The following is a 23,214-nucleotide window of genomic DNA, read 5'->3' as shown; positions in this document are numbered from 1 at the left end:
ATTCAATTCAAATACATACGCCTTACATCGGCCAATCTCCTTCTACACACAATACACAATATAAACTATCTCCTCCTCCATACATAATATAAATCTTTTTTCTAATCCACGCTCTGCCCTCAGGCCAGAAGCACATTTGAATGTTGGTGCAAAATCATTGCCAACCTAACAAACTGATAATTCTCCGACTTGCAGAGTATAACATATTTTCTCCCTCAACATAGAACAGTGACTTGTACATTTTCATTTCATTCTCTTGCAGAAATTGGGCTTTGTTTTCATGTAATGGATATTTTTAAAGATAATCTTTGGTAGGTTTTATCAACACGAACTTCTTATTCTCTAATACATTGAGACTTGGGATTAATGCTTTTGGTGGTAACTATGCGGTTTGATCATTTGGCGGATAATTTTAATGATTTTCTTAATAGTTTATACATAAATAATAATAATATAATATTTCTATAATATCTCTACATGCAATTCACATTTATATGACACTTGATCTTCTTATTCGGGGTATCAACTTTGATGATTTAATAGGCATTGACTATTCTGGTTTTCGTAGTGTACAGCTGGTTTACGTTGGCTTCGGCTTGTCACTTGTCGCCATCTTGATGTTTCTTCCTGCTACATGAAGGTAAGTTGGCTTTTTAACATTAGAAGTTATTTATTCTCTTGTTTCATCAATAAGAAAGGTGTTAAAAAATGGTTTCTAAATTTTTTATTTCTTTATTTTCAGGTGTTGTTGTTCGAAGTGGATACTCGTCTGCGAAATAAGTGTGTTGCCTGGTGTTTGTTTGGTACGTATTTGTTGACAGGTAGATCCATGAATCCAAATATTATTGTTTATATTCTTATCGCTTATTGTCTCGATAATACGGTTTGAGATTAGAAATATTTTCCCACCAAGTTAAATTTGGTTTGCTTTCTTCATACAACTGAACTGTATTACGTTCAGTTACGGCTGCTGTCCGGTTGTTATTTATAGATGAGGCTGTCCTTATGATGATTTATTCTTCATAAATATAAAACCTCGGTATCTTGTATACCTTTTCAAACAATTCTTTGTTTCATTATTGGTAGTTTCTTTTAATCTGTTCTTTTCCGATTCATCCTGTAGTCTTAAGTCATCTTTCCTCTTATTTTCATCTAATATTCTCGGTTTCAGTTCGTTATAAATTAGTAGGCTCACAACAATAAACATTTTTATAATATTACCTTTCCCATCATCAATAATAGATTCTTCTAATAACAACAACATAATATTTTCTATCATACCTATAACGCAGTCCTTTATCCATATCACAGCCATAACAAATAGTATACAATATATCAGAACATTTATCATTTCTTTAACAATATAATCTCTCAACATGTAATAGTCAGGTACTTTCACTCTCTTATTATAATTTCTTATTTCTTTTAATCTTATTAAACACTTTCCATCCTTTATCAACCTCCATAAATAGTCCACTTTATTATTATCATCCATGCATGTTTCAATCGTAGTTTTCCTTTCAGTTCCGTTTTTAACCCTGTATGAATCCATATTAGTCCTTCCAGTAGCTCCAGTTTCATTCCATTTATTATGTCCATTTTGCCGGTCACATCGCTGATCTTCTGCTTTAAAGCGAATGTGCCGCGGATGCATGCCGTCGATCTCCGGTCCTCCATCCTGGTTTTGGTCCGGAATCCTCCTCGGGCGTTTGAAACGTGCATGCGGCTGGTATCGTCGCGCGCGGTACTTCTTTTTCTTCCGCTTGACTTTCCGCCTCCTGGCCTTGCGGTGCATGCCTCTTTTCTCCTGTAGTCGGTCATGCAGTCGGTCGTCCGGTGTCTGCCTCGGTGTGGTCGATTGATGCGCGGGTGTAGGCTCGGTGCGCGGGTGCTTGGTGGTGGTCCTTTGATGCGCGGGTGTGGCGTTCAAAACGAGTTCATCGCATGTGGGCTCCATATTACATAATTCCTCTACTGTAACCTGGTGTTCCTCGGTGGCGGGTTGCTCTTCCTGCGGTGATGGTTCTTCAGTGGGAAATATAAGGCTCAAGAGGGATTGATGTTTACAGGGCGTTTCAAGTGCATGGCGGGCGGCGGTTTTGTGTGGTAGGCTGTCTTGTATGGGCTCCTGTGTGTCTGGTGGTGGGTCATTTGCATGTTGATTTTGTGTTGTCCTTGTTGTATGTGCTATTGTATAAGATGTATTTGTTTGGTTATGATTTTGTTTATTTTCGTCCTGTTTTGTGAAGGTTATTTTCCGTTTATTATTTCTATTCCAGTGATCTCTGTTATCATAATATGCCTCTTTGTGATGCTGTTTACTGTTTCGGTATTGAAACTTATTTCTATAATTATTATCAAATGATTGAACTCTGTTATTATTTTCAGTATACTTCGCTCTTTGCGCATTTGCTCTAGCATTTGCTATATGATTTTCATTATTACTGTTTTGTTTGAAATTACTATTTTGCTGATTAAAATTTCTTGCTTGTTATTTATATGATTTGGCTCAGAAGTAGCTGATTGGATAGAATGTAAATGTTCTATCAGTTCTTCACAACTGGAAATCGAAGATACTGCCAGTGTCATACGAACATTGAAAGGAAGTTTTTTTGTTAATATGTGGACCAGTGATGAATCAGCTAGATATTCGTCTAACTGATAGTTTCTATTCATCAAATCTGTTATAAAATCAGTGTAGGATTGTCCATTTCTGCTATCATAAGTGCATAAAATAATTTCTGACAATGCGTCCATCTGTTTACATTTACTCCAATACTGTTGCAGGAACTGGGAGATGAAGTCCTCCAGGCTGTTGATATCTCGCATCCGGCTCTGGAAAAACATCAGCGGCTCGCCAAGTAGTAGACTGGACAGTTGGAAGCGCCATACTAACCAAGAGGTGGGTATCAATTCCTGAATAGCTTTTATTTGATCTATGAATGGTCGGGGTTGCATATGACGGTAGGAATTATCGAATTTTCCAAGACTTTGAAAAAGTTGAGTGCCGTTTACTGCTTCATTCGGTGTATACTGCACTCGACTGACCGGGATATTTTCCATACGTGTCTCTATTCTGGAGACTCGTTCTTCATTTGCGATCCATTTATCATTCATAATTTTCTTATGTGTATTCACTTCATCATACAATCCGGTTAGCTTCAACTGCTGTCCGCCTATAGCATTCTCCAACATGCCGTATCTCTCACTTGATTTTGCCCCCTCCTCCGCTAAATTTGCTATACATGCCTGCACGTTACTTTGTTCCTTGACTATTTCTACTATTTTCTTATTATTTTCCTCCACTTTCGACTCTATCTCGCCCTTATTTTCTAACACCTTTCCCATGACCGTTCCCATGATAGCGGTGCCCAGCTCCTTACCCAATACGTCCACCTGTTTTTCAACTTCCTTTGGTACGTCATCCAACCGTTCATTTATTTGACAGGTGACATCATCTAGACGAGTTTCTAGCTTTTTGATAACTGCAGATTGAGTATCTATTTTTGTATCTATTATATTTCTCACTTCCTCCCTGAAGCTAGAAAATTTTGCATCCATGGTTTTAATACCTTCTTGTACAGTCTTGGTAATATTTTCAGTGATAGTTTCACTATTTTTCTGCATAGCTTCCCGGTTTGCCTTCGCTTCATTGTCCTGTCTTGCTAAGATTTGACTGAGCATGAGTTTGAGTTCGTTTGTAGAATCATTTGCCATAAGATTGGTAATGTAACCGACTGAAGAGTCTAATGTTGTATTGCGTTTTTCCAGGTTGGTGGCGGATGGCGGTTGACTGGCGATATCGGATGGCGATTGGGTAGCGGCATTCTCCGTTCCTTCGGCGACGCTTGGAGCGATCTGCGAAGACGCCGGTACCGGGTTGGACGCCCTCACTCCCTCATCCGGACTCTCATCGGACTTACTCGCATCGACGACGTTATCAATCTTCGTAGAAGACAATTGGGCTAAGTTTTGCGGGTCGAAACTGATGGAGCATATGCTGCCTCCCTCTCTCTCTCGTGGGGTCTCCGCTGCATCGTCCTGGGGCTGTTGATTTGCCGGTGTCGTGGCTACATAGTTTTGGGGGTGTTCGCTGAAGTAGGAAATTTGCGAGTTAGCCGGCGACTGGTTCATGGTGACGTTATTATGGAAAACTTCGAGTAAATAGCCAAGTGTGTTGCCAAGTCTCAGGAATATTAAAATGGATTCAGTGATAGTGCCTATTCTGGATAAAATTGTGTTGTGTTGAAGTTTCAAGTGTCATATACATATATTACAAAAAGACCTTCTAGTGCTACAGGTACGCTTATCAACATAGACAGATATGGCTTACAAATTACACTAATATAGTTCTTAAAATTTTAATTAGGGTCTTATCCTCCTGAATAACGATAGTATTATAATGCCTCAAATAACCTATAACCCTGGTCAGCATACAATGTCTAGATTCAAAGATCAAAATCAAAATTTTTACTATAACTTTTATGGAAATTTCCATCCAATTTTCTCTATTATGAGAATTATGTTCTCAAACTCGTGTGATACAGTTTGTCTGTATTTATGCAGCTTGAAAAATTTTAATTTGAAGAGCAACTCAATTATTTTAGCCAGAAACTTACAATAGATCATCAGATATATCTTGTCGAAACAACTTCAGATTATGTTTCTTGCAGCTTTCAGTTTTATCAATAATTTCATTAATCATTGATAGTAAGATTGAGTAGGTAAGCTTTTCCTCATGCTCCACTGGTTGGGTGCCATTGTGTGAAGTTGTGCTCCTGGGGGGGTTATCTCTTATGATAGAGTCCCACGTTATGAAGCTATTGTGAGAAGTTGTAGATTGCAATTCCTTCACAGATAATACGATGTTTCTGGTATTTATAAGAGCAGTCTCTAAATTCCCTCTTTTGCGAATAAATTCACAAAAAATTAAGGCCTTCCGGCTCGCAAAATTACTGGGTTCAAACCTCAGCTCTAGCTCAGTGGTAGAAACATGAATTTTATAAATACAAACAATCACCATAAGGTTCAGTGATCGGTAATTGGTAATTCTTACCGCTGCTTCTATGAAGTTCTTGAAGAATACCAGTAAGGAAATTAAAAGAATATTTGATGACTGATTATCAGTAACCATGTACCACTAGAGAATAATCAGGACCAACTATAGTTGTTTCTAGTTGATTCTTAAAACGCTCGTCGTGAATACAAGTATTCACCAATATACCCCTTCAAAATTCCTTAGAACTTACAACGCCAGTTCTTGAAGCTCTCTGGATCCTTATATGATATAACTGGAACCTTATTACTATAATTTCTTAATATGCTTGTTCTGGCTGATAAATGAATATCATCAAAGGATGATAAATATTGAGTGCTTTGAATAAGGTTAATATTATTTGATTCAATAATTTTAAATGCTGCTAAATATTTGGTGATATTAAAACAGCTCAAACTATATAACACGAGATGAATTGGGATAAAATAAATTTCTATGATTTGTATGCTGACATAAAACACAAAATATATTCCCATAAAACAGATATGCATAAAATATTCAATAAATCTGTAATTCACTTAAATAATCTACTTTTAAAATCTGAATAATTATCACAGGCTTTGCTAATATTCACAATAATGAATTTCAAATTCATAAATATATTATATTTAATACTGGTACTTAGACTTCCAATCAATATAAAATTCTGCAGATAAAAACCTGTTCGGTCTATAAGTTTGATATGGTATATTTTGTTCAATAAACAAAATTAATATTTAATAAATTAATATTCGAACATGAGATCTCAGGGCTTTTAATATGAATTCGGGCAGTGCATGGAAGTAAGCTTCCTACATATAATAAATAAATTTATAAAATGTTCTTGTGAACTATGTGATATTGTTCAACACGTGGTGACTTTTTATTTTAACTCTAATTAATTGGAATAGCGCTTTTTTATTAATTATTACCCCACTGAACGTAGACAAATGAGCTCATTTGGTTTGACTTATCACTCACTGACTGAAGTTCTGGATGTTCTCGTGGATTGAATTAATTATTTCCAATAATTAATTAGGTAGGCTCCTTTTCGTCACTGCTGGGCTAACGTGTGATCCAGATTTTTATAAGTTTCTTTCGAATTAAAGCTATTTTTATGGGAATCTTTACAATTACGAACTCCTTGACAGCACTGAGTTCACAAACAATTAACATTCAACAAACATACATTACATTTAAAAAAGGTTTGGCTTAATAATTCATTAAAAAAAATTTTTAAAAGGAATAAGAAAAGACCCTAAACTCCATGTGCATCCTCTCGGGTTGGGATCTTAAGCCAGAAGAAAGAGGTTTTCAGAAAAATTTGCTTCTTCCTAGAATAATTCTATAAGCTACTCTCTGATTGGCCCTCAATTTAATAGACTCAATACAATTGGTTGCCTTGGGAATCAGGGCTTCCTCGGCTTTATAATAGAAAAAATTTAATAAAAGAAGTTTTTATACAGATATATGGGGTATTTATCTTAAATTGAATTCATAAATAAATCGTAACATACGATTTTAATAGATAATACATTTAGTTTTTATATGAGTTTTTTATACTCTTGATTTATCATGCTTTTTTAGATTATAATAAATATTTATACAGAAATAATAGCTATTTGTATTTCTACACATCGACTTCCTTTAGTATACATAATATATCCTTTATGAGTGAATTTTATATGATTCAACCGGTCATATGGGTTGATCGAATAATCAGCTGATTCATTCAGTATTGGTTCGGATAATTATCGATTTATCCAAGATCGACTAATTCTTTTCAAAACGTAAACAAGTAACTCTAACCTCAATGTTCATGCATTTTATTTTATTTTTTATTTTTGTAATCCGCCAATAATAATTATGCCGCTTTATAATTTTTTGATCTTACCAATGAGTTCTCATAATTATTAAATCACAATAATACCTATTTTCTTATCGTTGTTGATAATGCTATTACTCCTAATCACTAGTAATACTTGATTTGAGTTGATTTACACTTTAGATAGGTCTAACCTTCTTTCCAATTTTATAGTTCTATTACATTTTATTGGCTCATTTAGAAATATTTGGTGGTTTCAAATTACCACGTGACAGTACCTACATATTTTACACTCAATATTTATTTACTTGAGTTTTGCACATTCTATACATAACCCAATGTTGCAATAGTTTCAATCATAATAAAACAACAAATAATATTCAAACAATAAATTATAATTTATTCAGGTACTACAGCTACTATAGTACATAGCTGTTATTTTTGTTTCTCATAGAAATTAACAATACAAAGAGCGTCAGTGTGAAGGATGAGCTTGTTTCTTTGCACAGAGTTTACTGAAACGAGGTGTCAGCTCCGATAAAGCTACTCTAAGTTCCTGGGTCACATCCAGTCTTGGTCTATATTCACCTTTCATGGCAGCTAGAGCAGAAAACCCAGTTTCACATGGATAAATTGTAGCAAATGGAGTCAATAATCTTGTTCAATGCCTTTTTACTCAAAATTGGGTGTTCCTTTTGCACACCAATCTAGAAGGATGTAAGAGAATATTCTTGAAACTTCATATTTTAAGCGCAAAGTCACCTTGGAGATCAATGAGGTTTTCTTTTTCTATCATGTTGAGGTTCTACTCATTGATTGAGAATTTGAATTTGACTATACGGTTGATATAAATATTCTATGAGTAAAAATTACTCACATGTAATTTTAAAAATAGAAAGATTGCTTATCGTAATTATTTTAGAAGTAAATTTAAAACATTTTCCAACCAAGATTTGCACCCCCCCCCCTGAGCATTCATCGCGCCCCCCTTGGGGGTCGCGCCCCACACTGAGAACCACTGTACTAGAGATTCATAATTTCATTACAACGAGAACTACTTGAGTTACTCACATACTCCCTTAATTTATTATAAATTGCTAATTCTGTAGCACTTTCACAATAATTACAAGGAAAGTTATTGCAAATTGAGATTGTAACAGTGAGTAGAGCTGATCTATGCACAACACAAAAAAAGTGAACTCGTCTATTGGTAGAGATTCCCTTGCCTTGCGGGAAGGTCCCACCTCGTCGGAATATATAATTTGAGCCGTCAATGGGCCTTACGACTACCATACTTCAGCCGGGACCGACAGTTCAACGTGCTCATCAGATTCACATAACACGATCCTCAACACAAAATTTTTATCATAACCATCATTAATATAATTTGCTTTTAATTTCAGACATCTTAACAAACACTGTAATTCTGAAAATACAATATTTCAGCATAAAAATGGGATTTACAATAAATAAAATATGTGGTTGAGATTCCATTTCACATCTTGTTGAGGCACCAATCAGTTACGATTTGATTTGATTGCTTATGAAGAATGAATGATTAATGCGAATCTGAGATTCCGATTGGCAGACAACCGACGTTTAAGTTATAATCCTTAAAACGTGCAGCCAAGTTCAATAACACATGTCGATCTTTTCCCCGTGTCGATTATGCTATCAACCATAGTAATCATAGTCTTTGAGTGGAGTTAATCGATCGAAAATTACTAAATGCGGGTTCTTAACTGGTTATACAACACTTAGTTGCTTTACACTGCGATTTTTTTGAGGGATTCTACTCCACGTGTGAGAATTATGTTATTTTCGTTAAGTTCCATTCAGATTTAGCATTCCATTGGTTGAGGCCCCTTATCGGGGTTATTGGGTGTGAAATGTGATGAAAAAATGTGTTTTTCAGTGATAATCTTCTTGTAGATGGTATAAAATTGATACAGTATATTCAGATTACGGCCAACTTTAAAGAAACAGTACACTACGGTTTGGTCTAAGGAGAAAAACTGTCTGGTCGTAACATCTTACTTATCATCTTTACTCCGTATCATCGTCTATCATGATTTAATTATGCATTTTCATTTCATTGTTCAGTATGAATTTATCAAATTATTCATCAATTAGAGATTGAATCTAATTTACTGAGGCTCAGTTGAACAAAAGCCTGTTGATTTTCAACTCTGATAAAATGTCTTGTCAACCAATCAGTGAAGCCTTCTTTTCAAAAAAAACCTCTTCGATTATCCTGTCATTATTATTAAAATTTTACAGGCTTTTCGTGCAACTGGGCCCAAAAGAATGTTATGTAAGAACTCCATTTTCATTCTTACATATATCTCATATGAGTTGGTCCAAGAGAATAGAGATACATTGTCATTGAGATATTTAGCGAGCATGTAGGTGCATTGAATGAACTCTTGGAAAAATTATATGAAAAGTCGAAAATTGGGATGAATCTTGGCTCAAGAAAAAATCATTCTGAATGAGACATTAATATTATCGTAGGAAAACGTAAATTATTCTTTCAGTTGCTAGAAATAAAATTTCGGTGTTTTGGTTTTTTTCATTCATCTTAAATACTTTGGCCCACATAGAACATGTGGCCAGGCACAGGTACATGTGGCACATGTGGTATGTGGTTCATGTTCATTCTGGTTCATGTTAATGTGGCACCAGGCACATGTGGTACAGTGACAGGCAGACAGCTAATATTTTTAAACAAATACAACCGAATCCCATAAAAGGTAAATCCAGTAACTTGTTAGTTATGCAAAATTTTCCTTATAAAAAACCAGCCGTATCTCCAACAATAAGCTTGAACTAATGTCATCAATCTAATGATATTACAGTATGTATATTCATGATGGAAAATTCCAATTTTAAATACCAATTCTTCGACTGCCTTTTGAAGAATTCACTAACTATGCAGTGGATTCCAATCCGATTTTTGTTCAATTTGCGTAAATCTACAATTCACAAAGGACTTGTCTAATGTCCATTATTTGTGAAGAATGTCAGAAAATGCAACCAAGAATTCAAAAGTAATGTTATATTATGCAAAACAAACAGATCCTGCGCATCTTTCTACGCAGTTCAATCCAGTTCTGATTTCCAAATGTTGTTACATTTTTCGATGCCACATTTATTATTGTGTTGGTATTTGTGTTCGCATTCTTCTTCTTCTTCTTCTTCTTCTCTTCTTCTTCTTCTTCTTCTTCTTCTTCTTCTTCTTCTTCTTCTTCTTCTTCTTCTTCTCTTCTTCTTCTTCTTCTTCTTCTTATTCTTCTTCGTCGTCTTTGCCGCCAAAACAACACTTATACAAGAATTTTGTTTTCAAAACGTTCGTTCATAATTTATGACCATCATGATCATTGTAACATGTTACCTTTTCCAGAATGAGTTCGCCATTTTCAATATACTGTAGCCTACCAAAAGTATCGATCTGCGTCATCCATCCTTTGATGATGATGATTTGATAATTCTGCTATTTATCATTGACTCTAGTTTGGAATCGAGAATTGGAGAAAACATCATGGAACCAGTTTTCTGTTTTGTGGCGAATGGAAAATGATGTCTTGTTTTTTTCAAAAAAATATTGGTGTGTTTATATATTCACGTTGAAACTGATTGGAATTCGGTATAAATGATTCGATAAATAATACTATTTATTAATTTGATAAGACTCATCAATATTGAAAAATACTTATAGTGATTAATTGTATTAACTGTTTAGGATAAACTGGAAATTCAATATTTTCCGAACGGGAAAAGTTCTTCTGAATGAAGAAAATGTTTTCAAGGTTACAAATTGCATTGCTTGACCCTATAGCCCCATTGCATACATTCAACTGTACAAAAATCTAATAGCTGCAAGCTGCAATAAAATAAAGAAAATCAAATAACTTGAAAAAATATGAACTTAGAACTTTCATATAAGTGAATACTGGAAGCTTTTTCTCAATTTTTGAAAAATTATCTTCACTGATGTCTTTACTGATGATCACTTATTATATATCTTAATGATGACTTATTCTTGTAAAATATTTTATGAATACTCATTTTAGAAAATACATTTGGAAAATCATCCAATTGGAGTTTTCTATCTATGAATACATAATACTTGGCCAACGTGATAAGAAAAGTGTTCTGTATGTTTGAAATTCCAAATATTTATTTTTTGGATGAAGCAATCATATACAACATTAATGCCCGGTTGCACAAAAGCCGGTTTTAATATAGTGATTCAGAGAAGCAATCAGAGCCAATCAGAGAAGCAGTCTTATCAAGAAGGCCTTTTCTGATTGATTCTCGTGAAATTAATCATGGTTGAAATTTAACCGGCTTGTATGCAACCGGGCCTTAGTGAAGAAAAAACAGGCGTTCTTGTGAGGCATGCTATTCCTGTATTGCCTCTTATGCCACTCTTGTGGATATGAGTAGTCGGAAGAAAAAAACTAATAAATACAGAACAAAATGTTATTGAAAAATTTCATGAAATTTTAAATTGAATCAAATTAACATTGATCATAATTTTCGAACTCAAAAACGTCTAGTAACAATAACTACTGTTGACCGGTTGAAATTGTTTTTTCGCCACACTTGGATGTAATGAGCTGGTTTACGTGCGTCATATGGAGGCCGAAAGTGATTGTTTTCCGACCAGGCCGGTAAAACTTTACGGCCCTAGGGCTGTAAAATAACCTTGAAGTCAGCTGATTCTGATTTGATGTGAACGTGTTTACAAAATGGTTTAAGAAACGGAATCAGTTTATGCATCTAGAATTGAATAAGTATTCTGCAATAAGATACTATCATTTTATTTGGATGAATAAAATACAGATAAGATATATATTATAAACTATTCAAATTCGATTTTCAGAGTAGGATAGAACTTCTAACCTAAACTTCCGAAGTCAACGACAACAAGCATTGTTGACGTTGATATTCAGATTGGCCAAATTTCAAGTGTGCTAAAACAGCTGATCAAAAAACTTTTCATTATTTGTGTTTATTATTCAAGAATAAAAAACATTTATAATAATATAAAAAGTATAAACTCAACCTCTTACATAATTGAACATAATCTTTTAGGTTATTTAGACAAATCAAAATAAAAAATAAAAATACTTGGACATTTTCGAGCCGGAATATTAATGTCAGTCCACCCCTAGGAGCTGAGTCATCATGCGTACATTACATTTTTCACAATGGATCTGAAAATCATCAATGGAAATCCGCAGGGTTCTGTATAACTTAAAATGGCGGCCGACACGTAATGAAGCCACCGGTTGAATTAATGGGACGCGTTCAATGGCCTCCAACGCACATCTTCAGCACTTTTTATTAAAATGTAATCTTTATTGAAGACCGTATCTGCATAGATCCGACGTTCCATTTTGAAAATTCTTCCCTTATACGTCACCAAGTCGCGATTTTCACTTTCAAATGTTGGGCTTGAAAAATGACAACTTTTCAAAATCCACCTCCCAGTTCATAAGGGGGTTCATGACGATTCATAATTAAGGAAGATACTGTTTGTTGCTGATTTTCATTAACATTTCTTTGTGTGCTTTTCCTGCGTTCTGTCTTTCGTTCTTGTATCCGTTTTTGTCTCTCTTCCTCTTCGTATATCCGGTTGCTGCATTCGCGATGATTTTCTAACTGTATGCTTTCAGCATATTTAGTGAATTATTCATTGTCCTTATCTTAGGTCACGTTTCTTCACATCACGTGCCACAATCTATTCCCTACAGCTTCAATCTAACATAATTGAGCGTGGTAAAATTTAATTGAAAAATTATTTTGAAATAAAATTTCCAGAAATTATTTTATGTGTTGTAAGTTTACTCTGCCTATTGTTTCACCAACCGAACTTGCTTACAATCATGCTCCATTATGATGAAACCTGGTTCATTCTTGAAACTGAAATCAGTAATCAAATATTACTTCAAGTAATCAAGTATTATATCCTCTATGCTGAAATCTCACACTCATAAAAATGTCCAATGCCCTCAAATGGTCAATGGTGTATATCCTCTTATGGGTTTAAAATTAAACTGACTTTCGATTTACTAAAATTTAATTAGAATTAGACATCTTGCTTTAATTAGACTTTATTGAATTTCATAGTTTGTATCTCTCCACTATTTAAAACATCACTCTTTTTTGTTCATACGTGTAAGCTAAAAATTAACACAAATGAAGTTGAATAAATGAATAAACAATTAGCAACCTCAATACATTACAAATTTGATTAGGGGCAGTAGGTTCAATTTCTATTCAGACCGTCTTCCAGTAAATTAGGTTCACATAAAACCAATCGAAAATTGAATCAAACAGTTTCTGGCAGTAAGCCCATATGCTCTCTTATTTCTCTCAATACAAAAAATACTACTACAGTACTATTCTGCGACTTACTTCTAAATATTTATCATCATTAATATTATATTGTCCTCATTTAGGTCCCAAATTGGACTCCTCTTTATTTCCGTGTCTTCTGCGCATTTCTATTGCATCAATTGCAGTCATAAAATCTTCATTTCGATCCAATAACCACTATCTATTACACTAATAGCATCATTAGTACTGTAGTAGTTATGTTCTAGTACGTCATCAAAAACCGATATCAGATTATATTGTGTTGTATTGGACGTCAATATTGTGAAAACTAGATCGCCTGTCTGTAATTTCAAACAGGGCAAAGACATTCTATTTCTAGTAATACAGTCAGTTGTGTACTGTATTTAGTCGTGCGATGTTTCTCCATAATTAATCAAACAAATTGATTGTCAATTTCTTATTTAAATTCATATTAATTTATTATATTAAATTGAATCAGCATTGAATTAGCTTTAAACAGATTTGAACTAGGAGTGGATAGGAGAGTACAAGATATGTGGCCTACCGTATTCAATTTCTTAAAAAAAATACAAAAACCCTGTTTATTAGTTCGTTCAATTAAATCTATCCGAAAGCTTGCATAATTTTTGTTTCGGCTTCAGATTTCTATCGATTTTGATAATTATTGCAAAACCTTTGACCCTTCGAAAACTATGAATATACAGTGACCAGTACGGCGTACCGTATTTATTTTAATTTTCTTACTTTGAAAACTTATGCATGATCGATTAATGTGCATGATTGAGAATTCTGATGGGTTCATCAAGAAACTTATATGCTCGTTTAGAGCAGTCACTCTCATCCGTCTCCGGTATGGTCTAGTGGCTAGGATATCTGGCTCTCACCCAGAAGGCCCGGGTTCGATTCCCGGTACCGGAATAATTTTTTGTCACTTCAAAACAACCGCTAAAATTTGGACAAGAGAGGAATATTCACTTATCAAAATTAAAACTGAAATTACTGATTTTTTAGCAAAAAATATTTTCAACGACTCAATACAATTATTTTTGTGCAACAATGGAATACAATAGTTATTATTATTATTATGGAATAGCATGTAACCCGTGCTCCGCAAGGGTCTAATTAAAACTTGACAAACTGAAAATTTTACCTTCTGAAATCTTGAAGAATTTATAATAAGTCGGCCCTCGGTAAATTCCATCTATATGCAAAATTTCAAGTTAATCAGTCCAGTAGACGTGATGATGCGTCATTCGTGAATTTCCTATCCCGTAGTGTATAAGCCAATTCTTTCCTTTATTATATTATTATAGCAGAGATGAACTATAGATCTCGTGTCTCTATGATTATAGATAACTTGGACAACAGTATTCCTTGCCAAAATCTTAGCTGATAATAAGAAAGTCTAATCTGATAATAAATCCAATCTATGACCCAATTGAGTTCTTTTGTGAAACTTTATTTTCAAAAACTCACACTAATAATTTCTCTTCTCTCAAACTGGTTACATTCTGTAAGCTACCTTTCAAAATTACAAATTATTACCGATAAATGTTAGAGGCTATGTCATACGTCACCGAACTAAACCAGTAGTTGAAGCACGTATATGTACACTTACAATGAACATTCATGAGAAACCAATTGACACAATGCAGCCTACAACCAGCCATCTTTCCACTGTCAATAGTTGTAGAAAAAAGTAAGAAAAATCTCTCACCTCCGCTAATTGTGTTGTTGTTTACCAACAAAAGCACACCTCTTTTGGAACTGTTCTATTGTCAGATTCACTTCAAACAGTCAGCATTGGTGGAAAGGGCAGAATTGATGTTATGTATGTTGAAGAAATTTCACTATAGACGGGTGACCTCACTATTCTGCACAACGCAAATAAACAAAACTTTGGATAACCAAAACAAAATACAAGATTTAAAAACTAAAACATTTGAAAATGTGCCATCAGAGATCTATAATATCAGGATGTCATAATAGTTTAACGGCAGATTAAGGACTGGTATGCTCGATAACAGTTTAACAGGATTAAATCAAACTTATGCCGATCCTCGGTTTAAACGGATTAATGTAAGCTGTTTGTTTGAACCCCGAATGAAATACATTAAGATAAATACAACCATATCTAAGTAAACGTGGTTTAGCGTTTAAACTTAGATGGTACATGTGGCCCGAAAAGTAATGCGTTACATTCCGAGTTCAAACTACTAACTAATCTGATTCCGTTTAAACTTATGCAGAGTACTCAAAGTAGTATTGGTGTACTTTATTTATTTATTGTACAAAACACTATAATCATAATAATATATGTTAAGTCAATTATATGGACTTTTAATGTTACCTAAATTTGGGAGAAAAATAGTACAAGGACTACCTTAATATTTTATCTTTCAATGTTATTACTTAGTGTTATTTGCATTGTAAATAAATAAATAAATACTATTTAAAGCAGAAAGGAAAGAAAAAAGTCCTAGAACGGCTTAATATCTCATACACAAAGATAATTTGAAGGTAGGTGTGATTGGGGATCCTACTCAAATTGAAAATACTACTTTACTATGACTATAAAAATTTGGCCCACCATCTTGGATCCGCCATATTGATGCAACTTTATTTTCAAATGATTAATAATAAATGATAATACATGATTTCGATACGGAATTTCAAGAAAAAATTAATGGCGAAAACCGCATATCGATATTTCAAACCGTTTAGAAGATAATCACATTATTATCATTTCCACTTATGTATTTCATTTCTGATTTGCATGGTATTGATTAATAATGTGAATATCTTCTAAACGGTTTGAGATATCGATATGCGGTTTCCGTTATTCAGTTTGTCTTGAAATTTCGTATTGAAATCATGTATCATATGACAACCTACCTATTTAAAAAAAAAGTTGCATTCAATATGGCGGAACAGATTTTTAAAGTCATACAAAAGGAGTATTTGCAATTTGAGTAGGATCCCCAATCACACCCACCGTCAAATTTCCTTTGTGTATGAGAATGAGATTTTAAGCCGTTTTCGGACTTTTCACTCATCCTGTATAAACTGTTGAGGAGAAGTATAACTTAGTACGAAATACGAAGTATATTTTAATCCTGTGAAATTTTTAGAGTTCAAGGAGATTAAAGCTAATATTCAAATTGTATAAAATAAAAATCATTGCCCTAACTTAGATAGGGTGTGTGGAGATTGAGTATCTTACTGTGGTGCAATTTGAACGAAGATAGGACTTCTAAGTTTTGGAGCTTGAAATAAGCAATCAAATATATTGTAAACAATCAATCCATGAACAGTCCAATGAATGCTTTATATTCTCACATAAGTAATAAATAGATGATACATAATTATATACGGCTCTACAAATTGTGAACAGTTTGTATTATAATTTCAAGTTTAGACTTGTAATGAAGTTAATAGTGTTGAGCGTTAGAATGGCGCTTAAATGACCCATCTTGAAGTGGTAAATCTTAATAATAAATGATAATACATGATTTCGATACGGGATTTCAAGAAAACATGAATGGCGAAAGCCGCATATTGATATCTCAAACCGTTTCGAAGATATTCACATTATTAATCAATACTTTAGTGTTTACGAGTTTGTGTTTCTTGAATAGTTCCAATTTTCTTAAATAACTCAATATTATTCGTTAAAAGTGGTAATTGAGTGGAATATTTCTAATTAATTATCAATTTAAGCCATCTAAATTCAAAATTTATAGTTTTAATGTTTATTTTGGACCAAAATTTTATAAAAATTGTACACGTGAAATTCTAAGCTTATCTTGGACTTTGTCACCTATAAATTTGGAAGAAAAATAGTACAAGGACTACCTTAATATTTTATCTTTCAATGTTATTACTTAGTGTTATTTGCATTGTAAATAAATAAATAAATACTATTTAAAGCAGAAAGGAAAGAAAAAAGTCCTAGAACGGCTTAATATCTCATACACAAAGATAATTTGAAGGTAGGTGTGATTGGGGATCCTACTCAAATTGAAAATACTACTTTACTATGACTATAAAAATTTGGCCCACCATCTTGGATCCGCCATATTGAATGCAAATTTATTTTTTAAATGGGAAGGTGGTCATGCGATACATGATTTCGATACGGGATTTCAAGAAAACATGAATGGCGAAAGCCGCATATTGATATCTCAAACCGTTTAGAAGATAATCACATTATTATCATTTCCACTTATGTATTTCATTTCTGATTTGCATGGTATTGATTAATAATGTGAATATCTTCTAAACGGTTTGAGATATCGATATGCGGTTTCCGTTATTCAGTTTGTCTTGAAATTTCGTATTGAAATCATGTATCATATGACAACCTACCTATTTAAAAAAAAAGTTGCATTCAAAATGGCGGAACAGATTTTTAAAGTCATACAAAAGGAGTATTTGCAATTTGAGTAGGATCCCCAATCACACCCACCGTCAAATTTCCTTTGTGTATGAGATATTAAGCCGTTTTCGGACTTTTCACTCATCCTGTATAAACTGTTGAGGAGAAGTATAACTTACTTTTTGTGTAGTTGAGAAGTTGATATCGTGGTAATTATTCATATTGAATGAAAAAGGCTATGAAATTGTCAAAAAACACAGATTTATTGATACTTAGAAAGACCGGTTTCGGTTATTACACCATTGTCAATCTCTGAGAAACCAAGTACAGTATAACTTAGTACGAAATACGAAGTACGTAATATTTTAATCCTGTAAACTTTTTTAGAGTTTAAGGAGATTAAAGCTAATATTCAAATTGTATAAAATAAAAATCATTGCCCCAACTTTAATAGGGTGTGTGGGGATTGAGTATCTTACCTGTGGTGCAATTTGAACGAAGATAGGACTTCTAAGTTTTGGAGCTCGAAATAACCTATCAAAAATATTGTAAGCAATCAATCCATGAACAGTCCAGTGAATGCTTTTTATTCTCACATAACAAGTAATAAATAGACGATAAATAATTATATACGGCTCTACAAATTGTGAACAGTTTGTATTATAATTTCAAGTTTAGACATGTAATGAAGTTAATAGTGTTGAGCGTTAGAATGGCGCTTAAATGACCCATCTTGAAGTAGTAAATCTTAATAATAAATCATCATCTCAAGTGGTTGAAATGGAAAAGGAGAGCAATAACTTTTGACGACTGGATATATAAACGTGTTGTATTGAGAGTATGCTGAGCTCATATTTCAGAGCATATAATTGGCAGGTTAGTGGGAGGGTAATGGGTTGTTTGTCCAGTGTTTATGGATGTAATTATTGTCGATAAATTTTGATTATAACTCTATCAAACGTCTATTTATAACAAGGGTTGATTTTAAGAGCGGGGATCTGGTTCTCTAGACGTTGTTTTCTTTCGGCCTTGAAAGGTGGAAAACAAGTATAAATACTGTAGGATTCACTTGTTAGGTTTGATAGATTGGGAAAATATATTATTTTTTATTCTGAACTATATATATCCGAAACTACCTCTTCAATAGATTAGGAAAATTTATAATAAATTTTATATCCTGAAGTATGTATTATAAACTTAGATTTGTCTGAAACTTAGATTTAAACTAAGATCTAAACTTAGATTTAAAGAACATATTATCAACGCACTTAAAACCAAAACAGAATCAGCTTTTGCAACACATTTAAATGAAACCGGGCACACCTACACAAACATAGATACCAACCTTACAATATTGAAAGTAAAAAGAAATGGACATGAATTAAATACAACAGAACAGTTTGAAATTTATAAAGCCACCATCCTAGACAGTAACAACATACTAAATGAACAGCTGAATTTCAAATCCAACAAACTTTTTGATCACATAATAAACACCACAAATCTTCCTAACCATCAAAACATTTCCGGTCTACACTGTTGAAAATGATCGCCAGACGATTGAAAGTACTCCAGTCAGTAAGTAAAAGTTTTTAATATTTACTTAATAATCGACTGCATGTCGTGTTCAAATACATAAAAAAAGTGTATTATAAACTATTATTGAACCAGTAAATGTATAATTTTCCTTTTTTTTGAAGTATGTATTCTAAACTATTATTTAACCAGTGAAGCTAAAAATAAGGAAAGAGGATAAGCTAAGATGAACTAAGAAAACGTTAGGCAAATCTACATAATACTTGTTACAACATTATAAGTTACAGTATATTACCACATTATTATTATATCTAATTTTTTCCTAATTTTTCAGATAAACGGGAAATTATAATTAGTTGGTGGTTGTATTACAGTTGGTAGTTATGTAGAATAAACAAAAGAATGAAAGAAAGTGAGTAGAGAATAGGAGAGAAAAGTTCTCCATAATGCCATTTTTGAATAAATATTACCGTAACATTTATTTTTTGAAGATGACATTTTGCAGGTGTATTCCTTTTCTACAACGGAAGAATTGAAAGCCAAGATTCGAGAAGCGATTTCAAATTCCAGATGTAATGTTACGTCAAACCATGCATGGACAATGTGAAGAAGAGACTACAGGAATGTTTGCGTAGAAAAGGAACACACCTGCAAGATGTCATCTTCAAAAAATAAATGTTACGATATTATTTATTCTAAAATGGCATTATTTTTACTATTGAATGATATGAAAAACTTTATTTAAAGATTTGTTTTTCTTGAAATTATTCAACTTTCAAGATTTCCCGTTTCTCTGAAACACTCTGTAGTTGTCAGTCCTTCCCGGAAACAGTTGGTGGTTATGTAGAATAAACAAAAGAATGAAAGAAAGTGAGTAGAGAATAGGAGAGAAAATATCTCCATATTTTTACTCAATAGAAGGTTAGGTTTAGTCGTTAATTATTGGGAGAAGGCTGATGATTTGATGATGAACATACATGAAATTGAACTTGATTTGACAGACAAGATGATGGTTTGTCTTGAATTCATGAATTTTCAGTTTTCTTTGAAACCAGTGTCTGGATTCTAAAAGTAACAAAAGAATGGAAAGCGTCAAGATTGAATAGAAAAAGTTGGATGGAAACGAACAAGCAAGAAACTAGGTGCGGAAGCTATTATTATGATATCTAGAATCTATAAATTTCCATTCCTTTTGAAACCACTGTCTAGAGTCTGAAAATTATAAGAGTGACAAAAGAAAGGGAGGAATTCCGATGAACAATAAGGTGGATGTTAGTCAACTAATAGGAGAAAAGGTGTGAAAGCTGGTTTGTCTGGAATTAGAAAATCAATTTCTTCTAGGAAGTGTATTGACATCAGAGACTGACGAATGTCTTAATTCACCGGAGGAGACTTATGTTGACGCGATGAATACGGAATGAATTCGCTTAGTGAATCAGAGTTAAGATGACTCATTCACCCGTCAATCTGCACCCACCCACTGGGAGGAGGATAACTGATTCACTAATTAATTTCTGCAAATCATTCCATTGTAAATAGTCCTGTCCATATATTAGAGGTAAATTTAGTTGGAAGTGTCTGGAGGGAACAAGTCATATTAATGACTTCATGCTGAATTAGTTTTTCGGCATGTTGTAGCTAATAGCAGTTCTAAGTTTATAGTGAGATTCAATTTAAACTGTCAGCATTCCCTATAAATGACAGCAATGCTTCCCACTCAACCAATACTGACAATTTGTAATGAATTTCACTGTAACTATAGAACTTTCATTAAAGAGGTGACATGGTTTTGTATGGGTAAGACAAAACTTCTAGGATTTATAATTATTGAACGAAAATCCAAATGAAATGCTGTTAATCACCCCGAAGACTTCTGCTATTGCAAATATTGACAACAGGGAAAACAGCTAGATGGGAATTCGATGAGTGCTACTATTCAAAAATTATTTGTCAGCCCGGGAATCGAACCCAGTACCTCCTAATTGCCGGTCAGGAATGTTTACTCTTAATCATTATTAATTCATTAGCATTTGAATAATTGCAATATCTCAGTAATTTCCATCTCTTCTTGGATTTGTCTGTGTGGCTTCTAGAGCGAATCTAATTATATTTGATCAACCTGTCAATTACTGACTAATATAACTTGACCATTATAACTTGATTTAACTGTCATATTACCAATGATAATATCATCAAATAGTATGTAATTAATTCCTAGTTGATATCTTGGAGTATAAACTTTCATAGTAAATTTCTGAGAATTGCTAATAGTAAGGGAGATATTTTTGGAACTGATGAATGAAATTACTATGACTACGACTATGTTCTACTGGGATAAGGACAGTATTCCATTTGAGGAATACGTGGGACATATTGGGAGACATATTACTCTGTTATTTGAGAACATTTCTCAATATCACTAACGATTTTGGAATGAGGCAGTAATTGATTCTTGCTAGAGTATTTGAAATTACTTCAAAGAAGTTTAAAACTCTTTGAATGTTGAGCAATTCTATATACATCCTATTATAACACGTGACCATATAAATACTGTATGATCTATCTATAATAGCCTCTAATGAAGGAAAGAATTGGTTTATACACGTACGGGAAAGGAAATACACGAATGACGCATCTTCACGTCTGAACTACAGCACTGATTAACTTGAAATTTTGCATATACATAGATTCTTAATTTACCGAGGATGTTTATAGGCCTATTTTATCCAAGATTTCAGTAGGTCAAGTTTTCAGTTTGTCAAGCTTTCAATTGGGCCCTGGCGGAGCACTGGTTACCTGTTAGTATACAATAAGAATATTATATAATTTTATGAGAATGCCATTTTATGGCAAATATAGTATAAAATGAACTTTATTGTGGACGTTTCAGAAGTCTGGCCAATATCTTAGTCATATTCTCTATTAACTAAAGGCAATAATTTGTAGAATCTTTGTTGGTGCACAGCAACTATAATAACCTAAAAACGCTTGAATATTGTAAATTACATTTTCAGTTTCAGCGTTTTGAAACTCGAAATAAAAAGGACAATATTCAAGTCATTTAAGTGAAAATGCAATACTTGAAAATATTGTAATAATAATTAAAGTAATTATAGTGAGGTCCACGTTATAATGACAGTATTTGATCAACATTGATGTTGCTATCCTTGTCTATCATTCAACAAATCAGGTAGCACTATCATTTTCTAGCTCCGCAACGATGCCAACTCTGTTTTTGACAGTGTAGAAATATAATTAATTAAGGCAGAGAATAGGCAACGCTGTGCTTCTATCTTTATCCACTGCCATTATAACGTGGACCTCACTATAGTGAAAACATCCTTTATTGAGGCTAAACCATGGCTATACAGAGTCCGGTCTCAAAATATGTCTAAATTCAACTGAAAAACTTCAAATAATGAATAAACATTTTATTTGGTTATTCACTGAAGCACAATAATGTACTGATATGAAAAAAACTGTGTTAGCCTAAAACTACTTTTAAAATAATTCAGAGAGCAGTCCAAATTGAAGTATTTAAGGAGAAGAATTGGATTCACCAATGTTGTATAATGAATACTCTGATTATAATTTTTTGGTTTATTAAAGTCTTTCACCATCAATATTATGTGGGATATGTTGATTTCAAATTCGGAAAAGAAATTCCAATCATTATTATTGAAAGAGAATACAAATTGATCCCATCAGAATCATCAATACTCAGCATTGAAGAAATACTTACGAAACTCCAACAAATTTTCAATATTTTCCATTATTTTGGGAACGCAACCTCGTTCTCAATATTTTTGTACCCACTGAATATCACGTGATTAAACGTGACAACCATCAGGCGCCGAACCGAGCTGAGGGTCGAATCGAGTTGAAAATGCATCAAGGAAATAAAAACGATAACCCATTAATTAATATTAATCAGTGACGTTTGTGATTAATTGCTCTGATATTATCAAACATTGTCGTTCAAAGGCTCTGAATGCTTCTTGAACACTTTGTAACACCTAAATTGATTATGGTATCTTCCTGTTCCTAATTTGATTTCATTTCGAAACTGTA

General features: G+C 33.3%; 2 protein-coding genes and 1 non-coding gene across 4 annotated transcripts in view; all 3 read left to right on the top strand.

The window, feature by feature from the left end:
* The window catches only part of LOC111043234 (inositol-trisphosphate 3-kinase homolog), a 205,680-nt gene that overhangs the window by 158,886 nt on the left and 23,580 nt on the right, over positions 1–23,214 (top strand). The window lies entirely within an intron of this gene.
* Positions 2,607–4,191, top strand: LOC120353357. Its single transcript, XM_039436678.1, has 2 exons — positions 2,607–2,902; positions 3,772–4,191. The coding sequence occupies exons 1-2, from the start codon at positions 2,798–2,800 to the stop codon at positions 3,967–3,969; spliced, it is 303 nt and encodes a 100-aa protein (XP_039292612.1). The 5' UTR covers positions 2,607–2,797; the 3' UTR covers positions 3,970–4,191.
* On the top strand, positions 14,076–14,147 carry Trnae-cuc. Its single transcript has one exon. It is a non-coding gene; the product is annotated as a tRNA-Glu (tRNA).

This window comes from Nilaparvata lugens, chromosome 10 (assembly GCF_014356525.2).
Source record: "Nilaparvata lugens isolate BPH chromosome 10, ASM1435652v1, whole genome shotgun sequence".
In the NCBI taxonomy this organism is placed as follows: Eukaryota; Metazoa; Arthropoda; class Insecta; order Hemiptera; family Delphacidae; genus Nilaparvata; species Nilaparvata lugens.
This window is presented reverse-complemented; position numbering and strand designations above follow the sequence as displayed.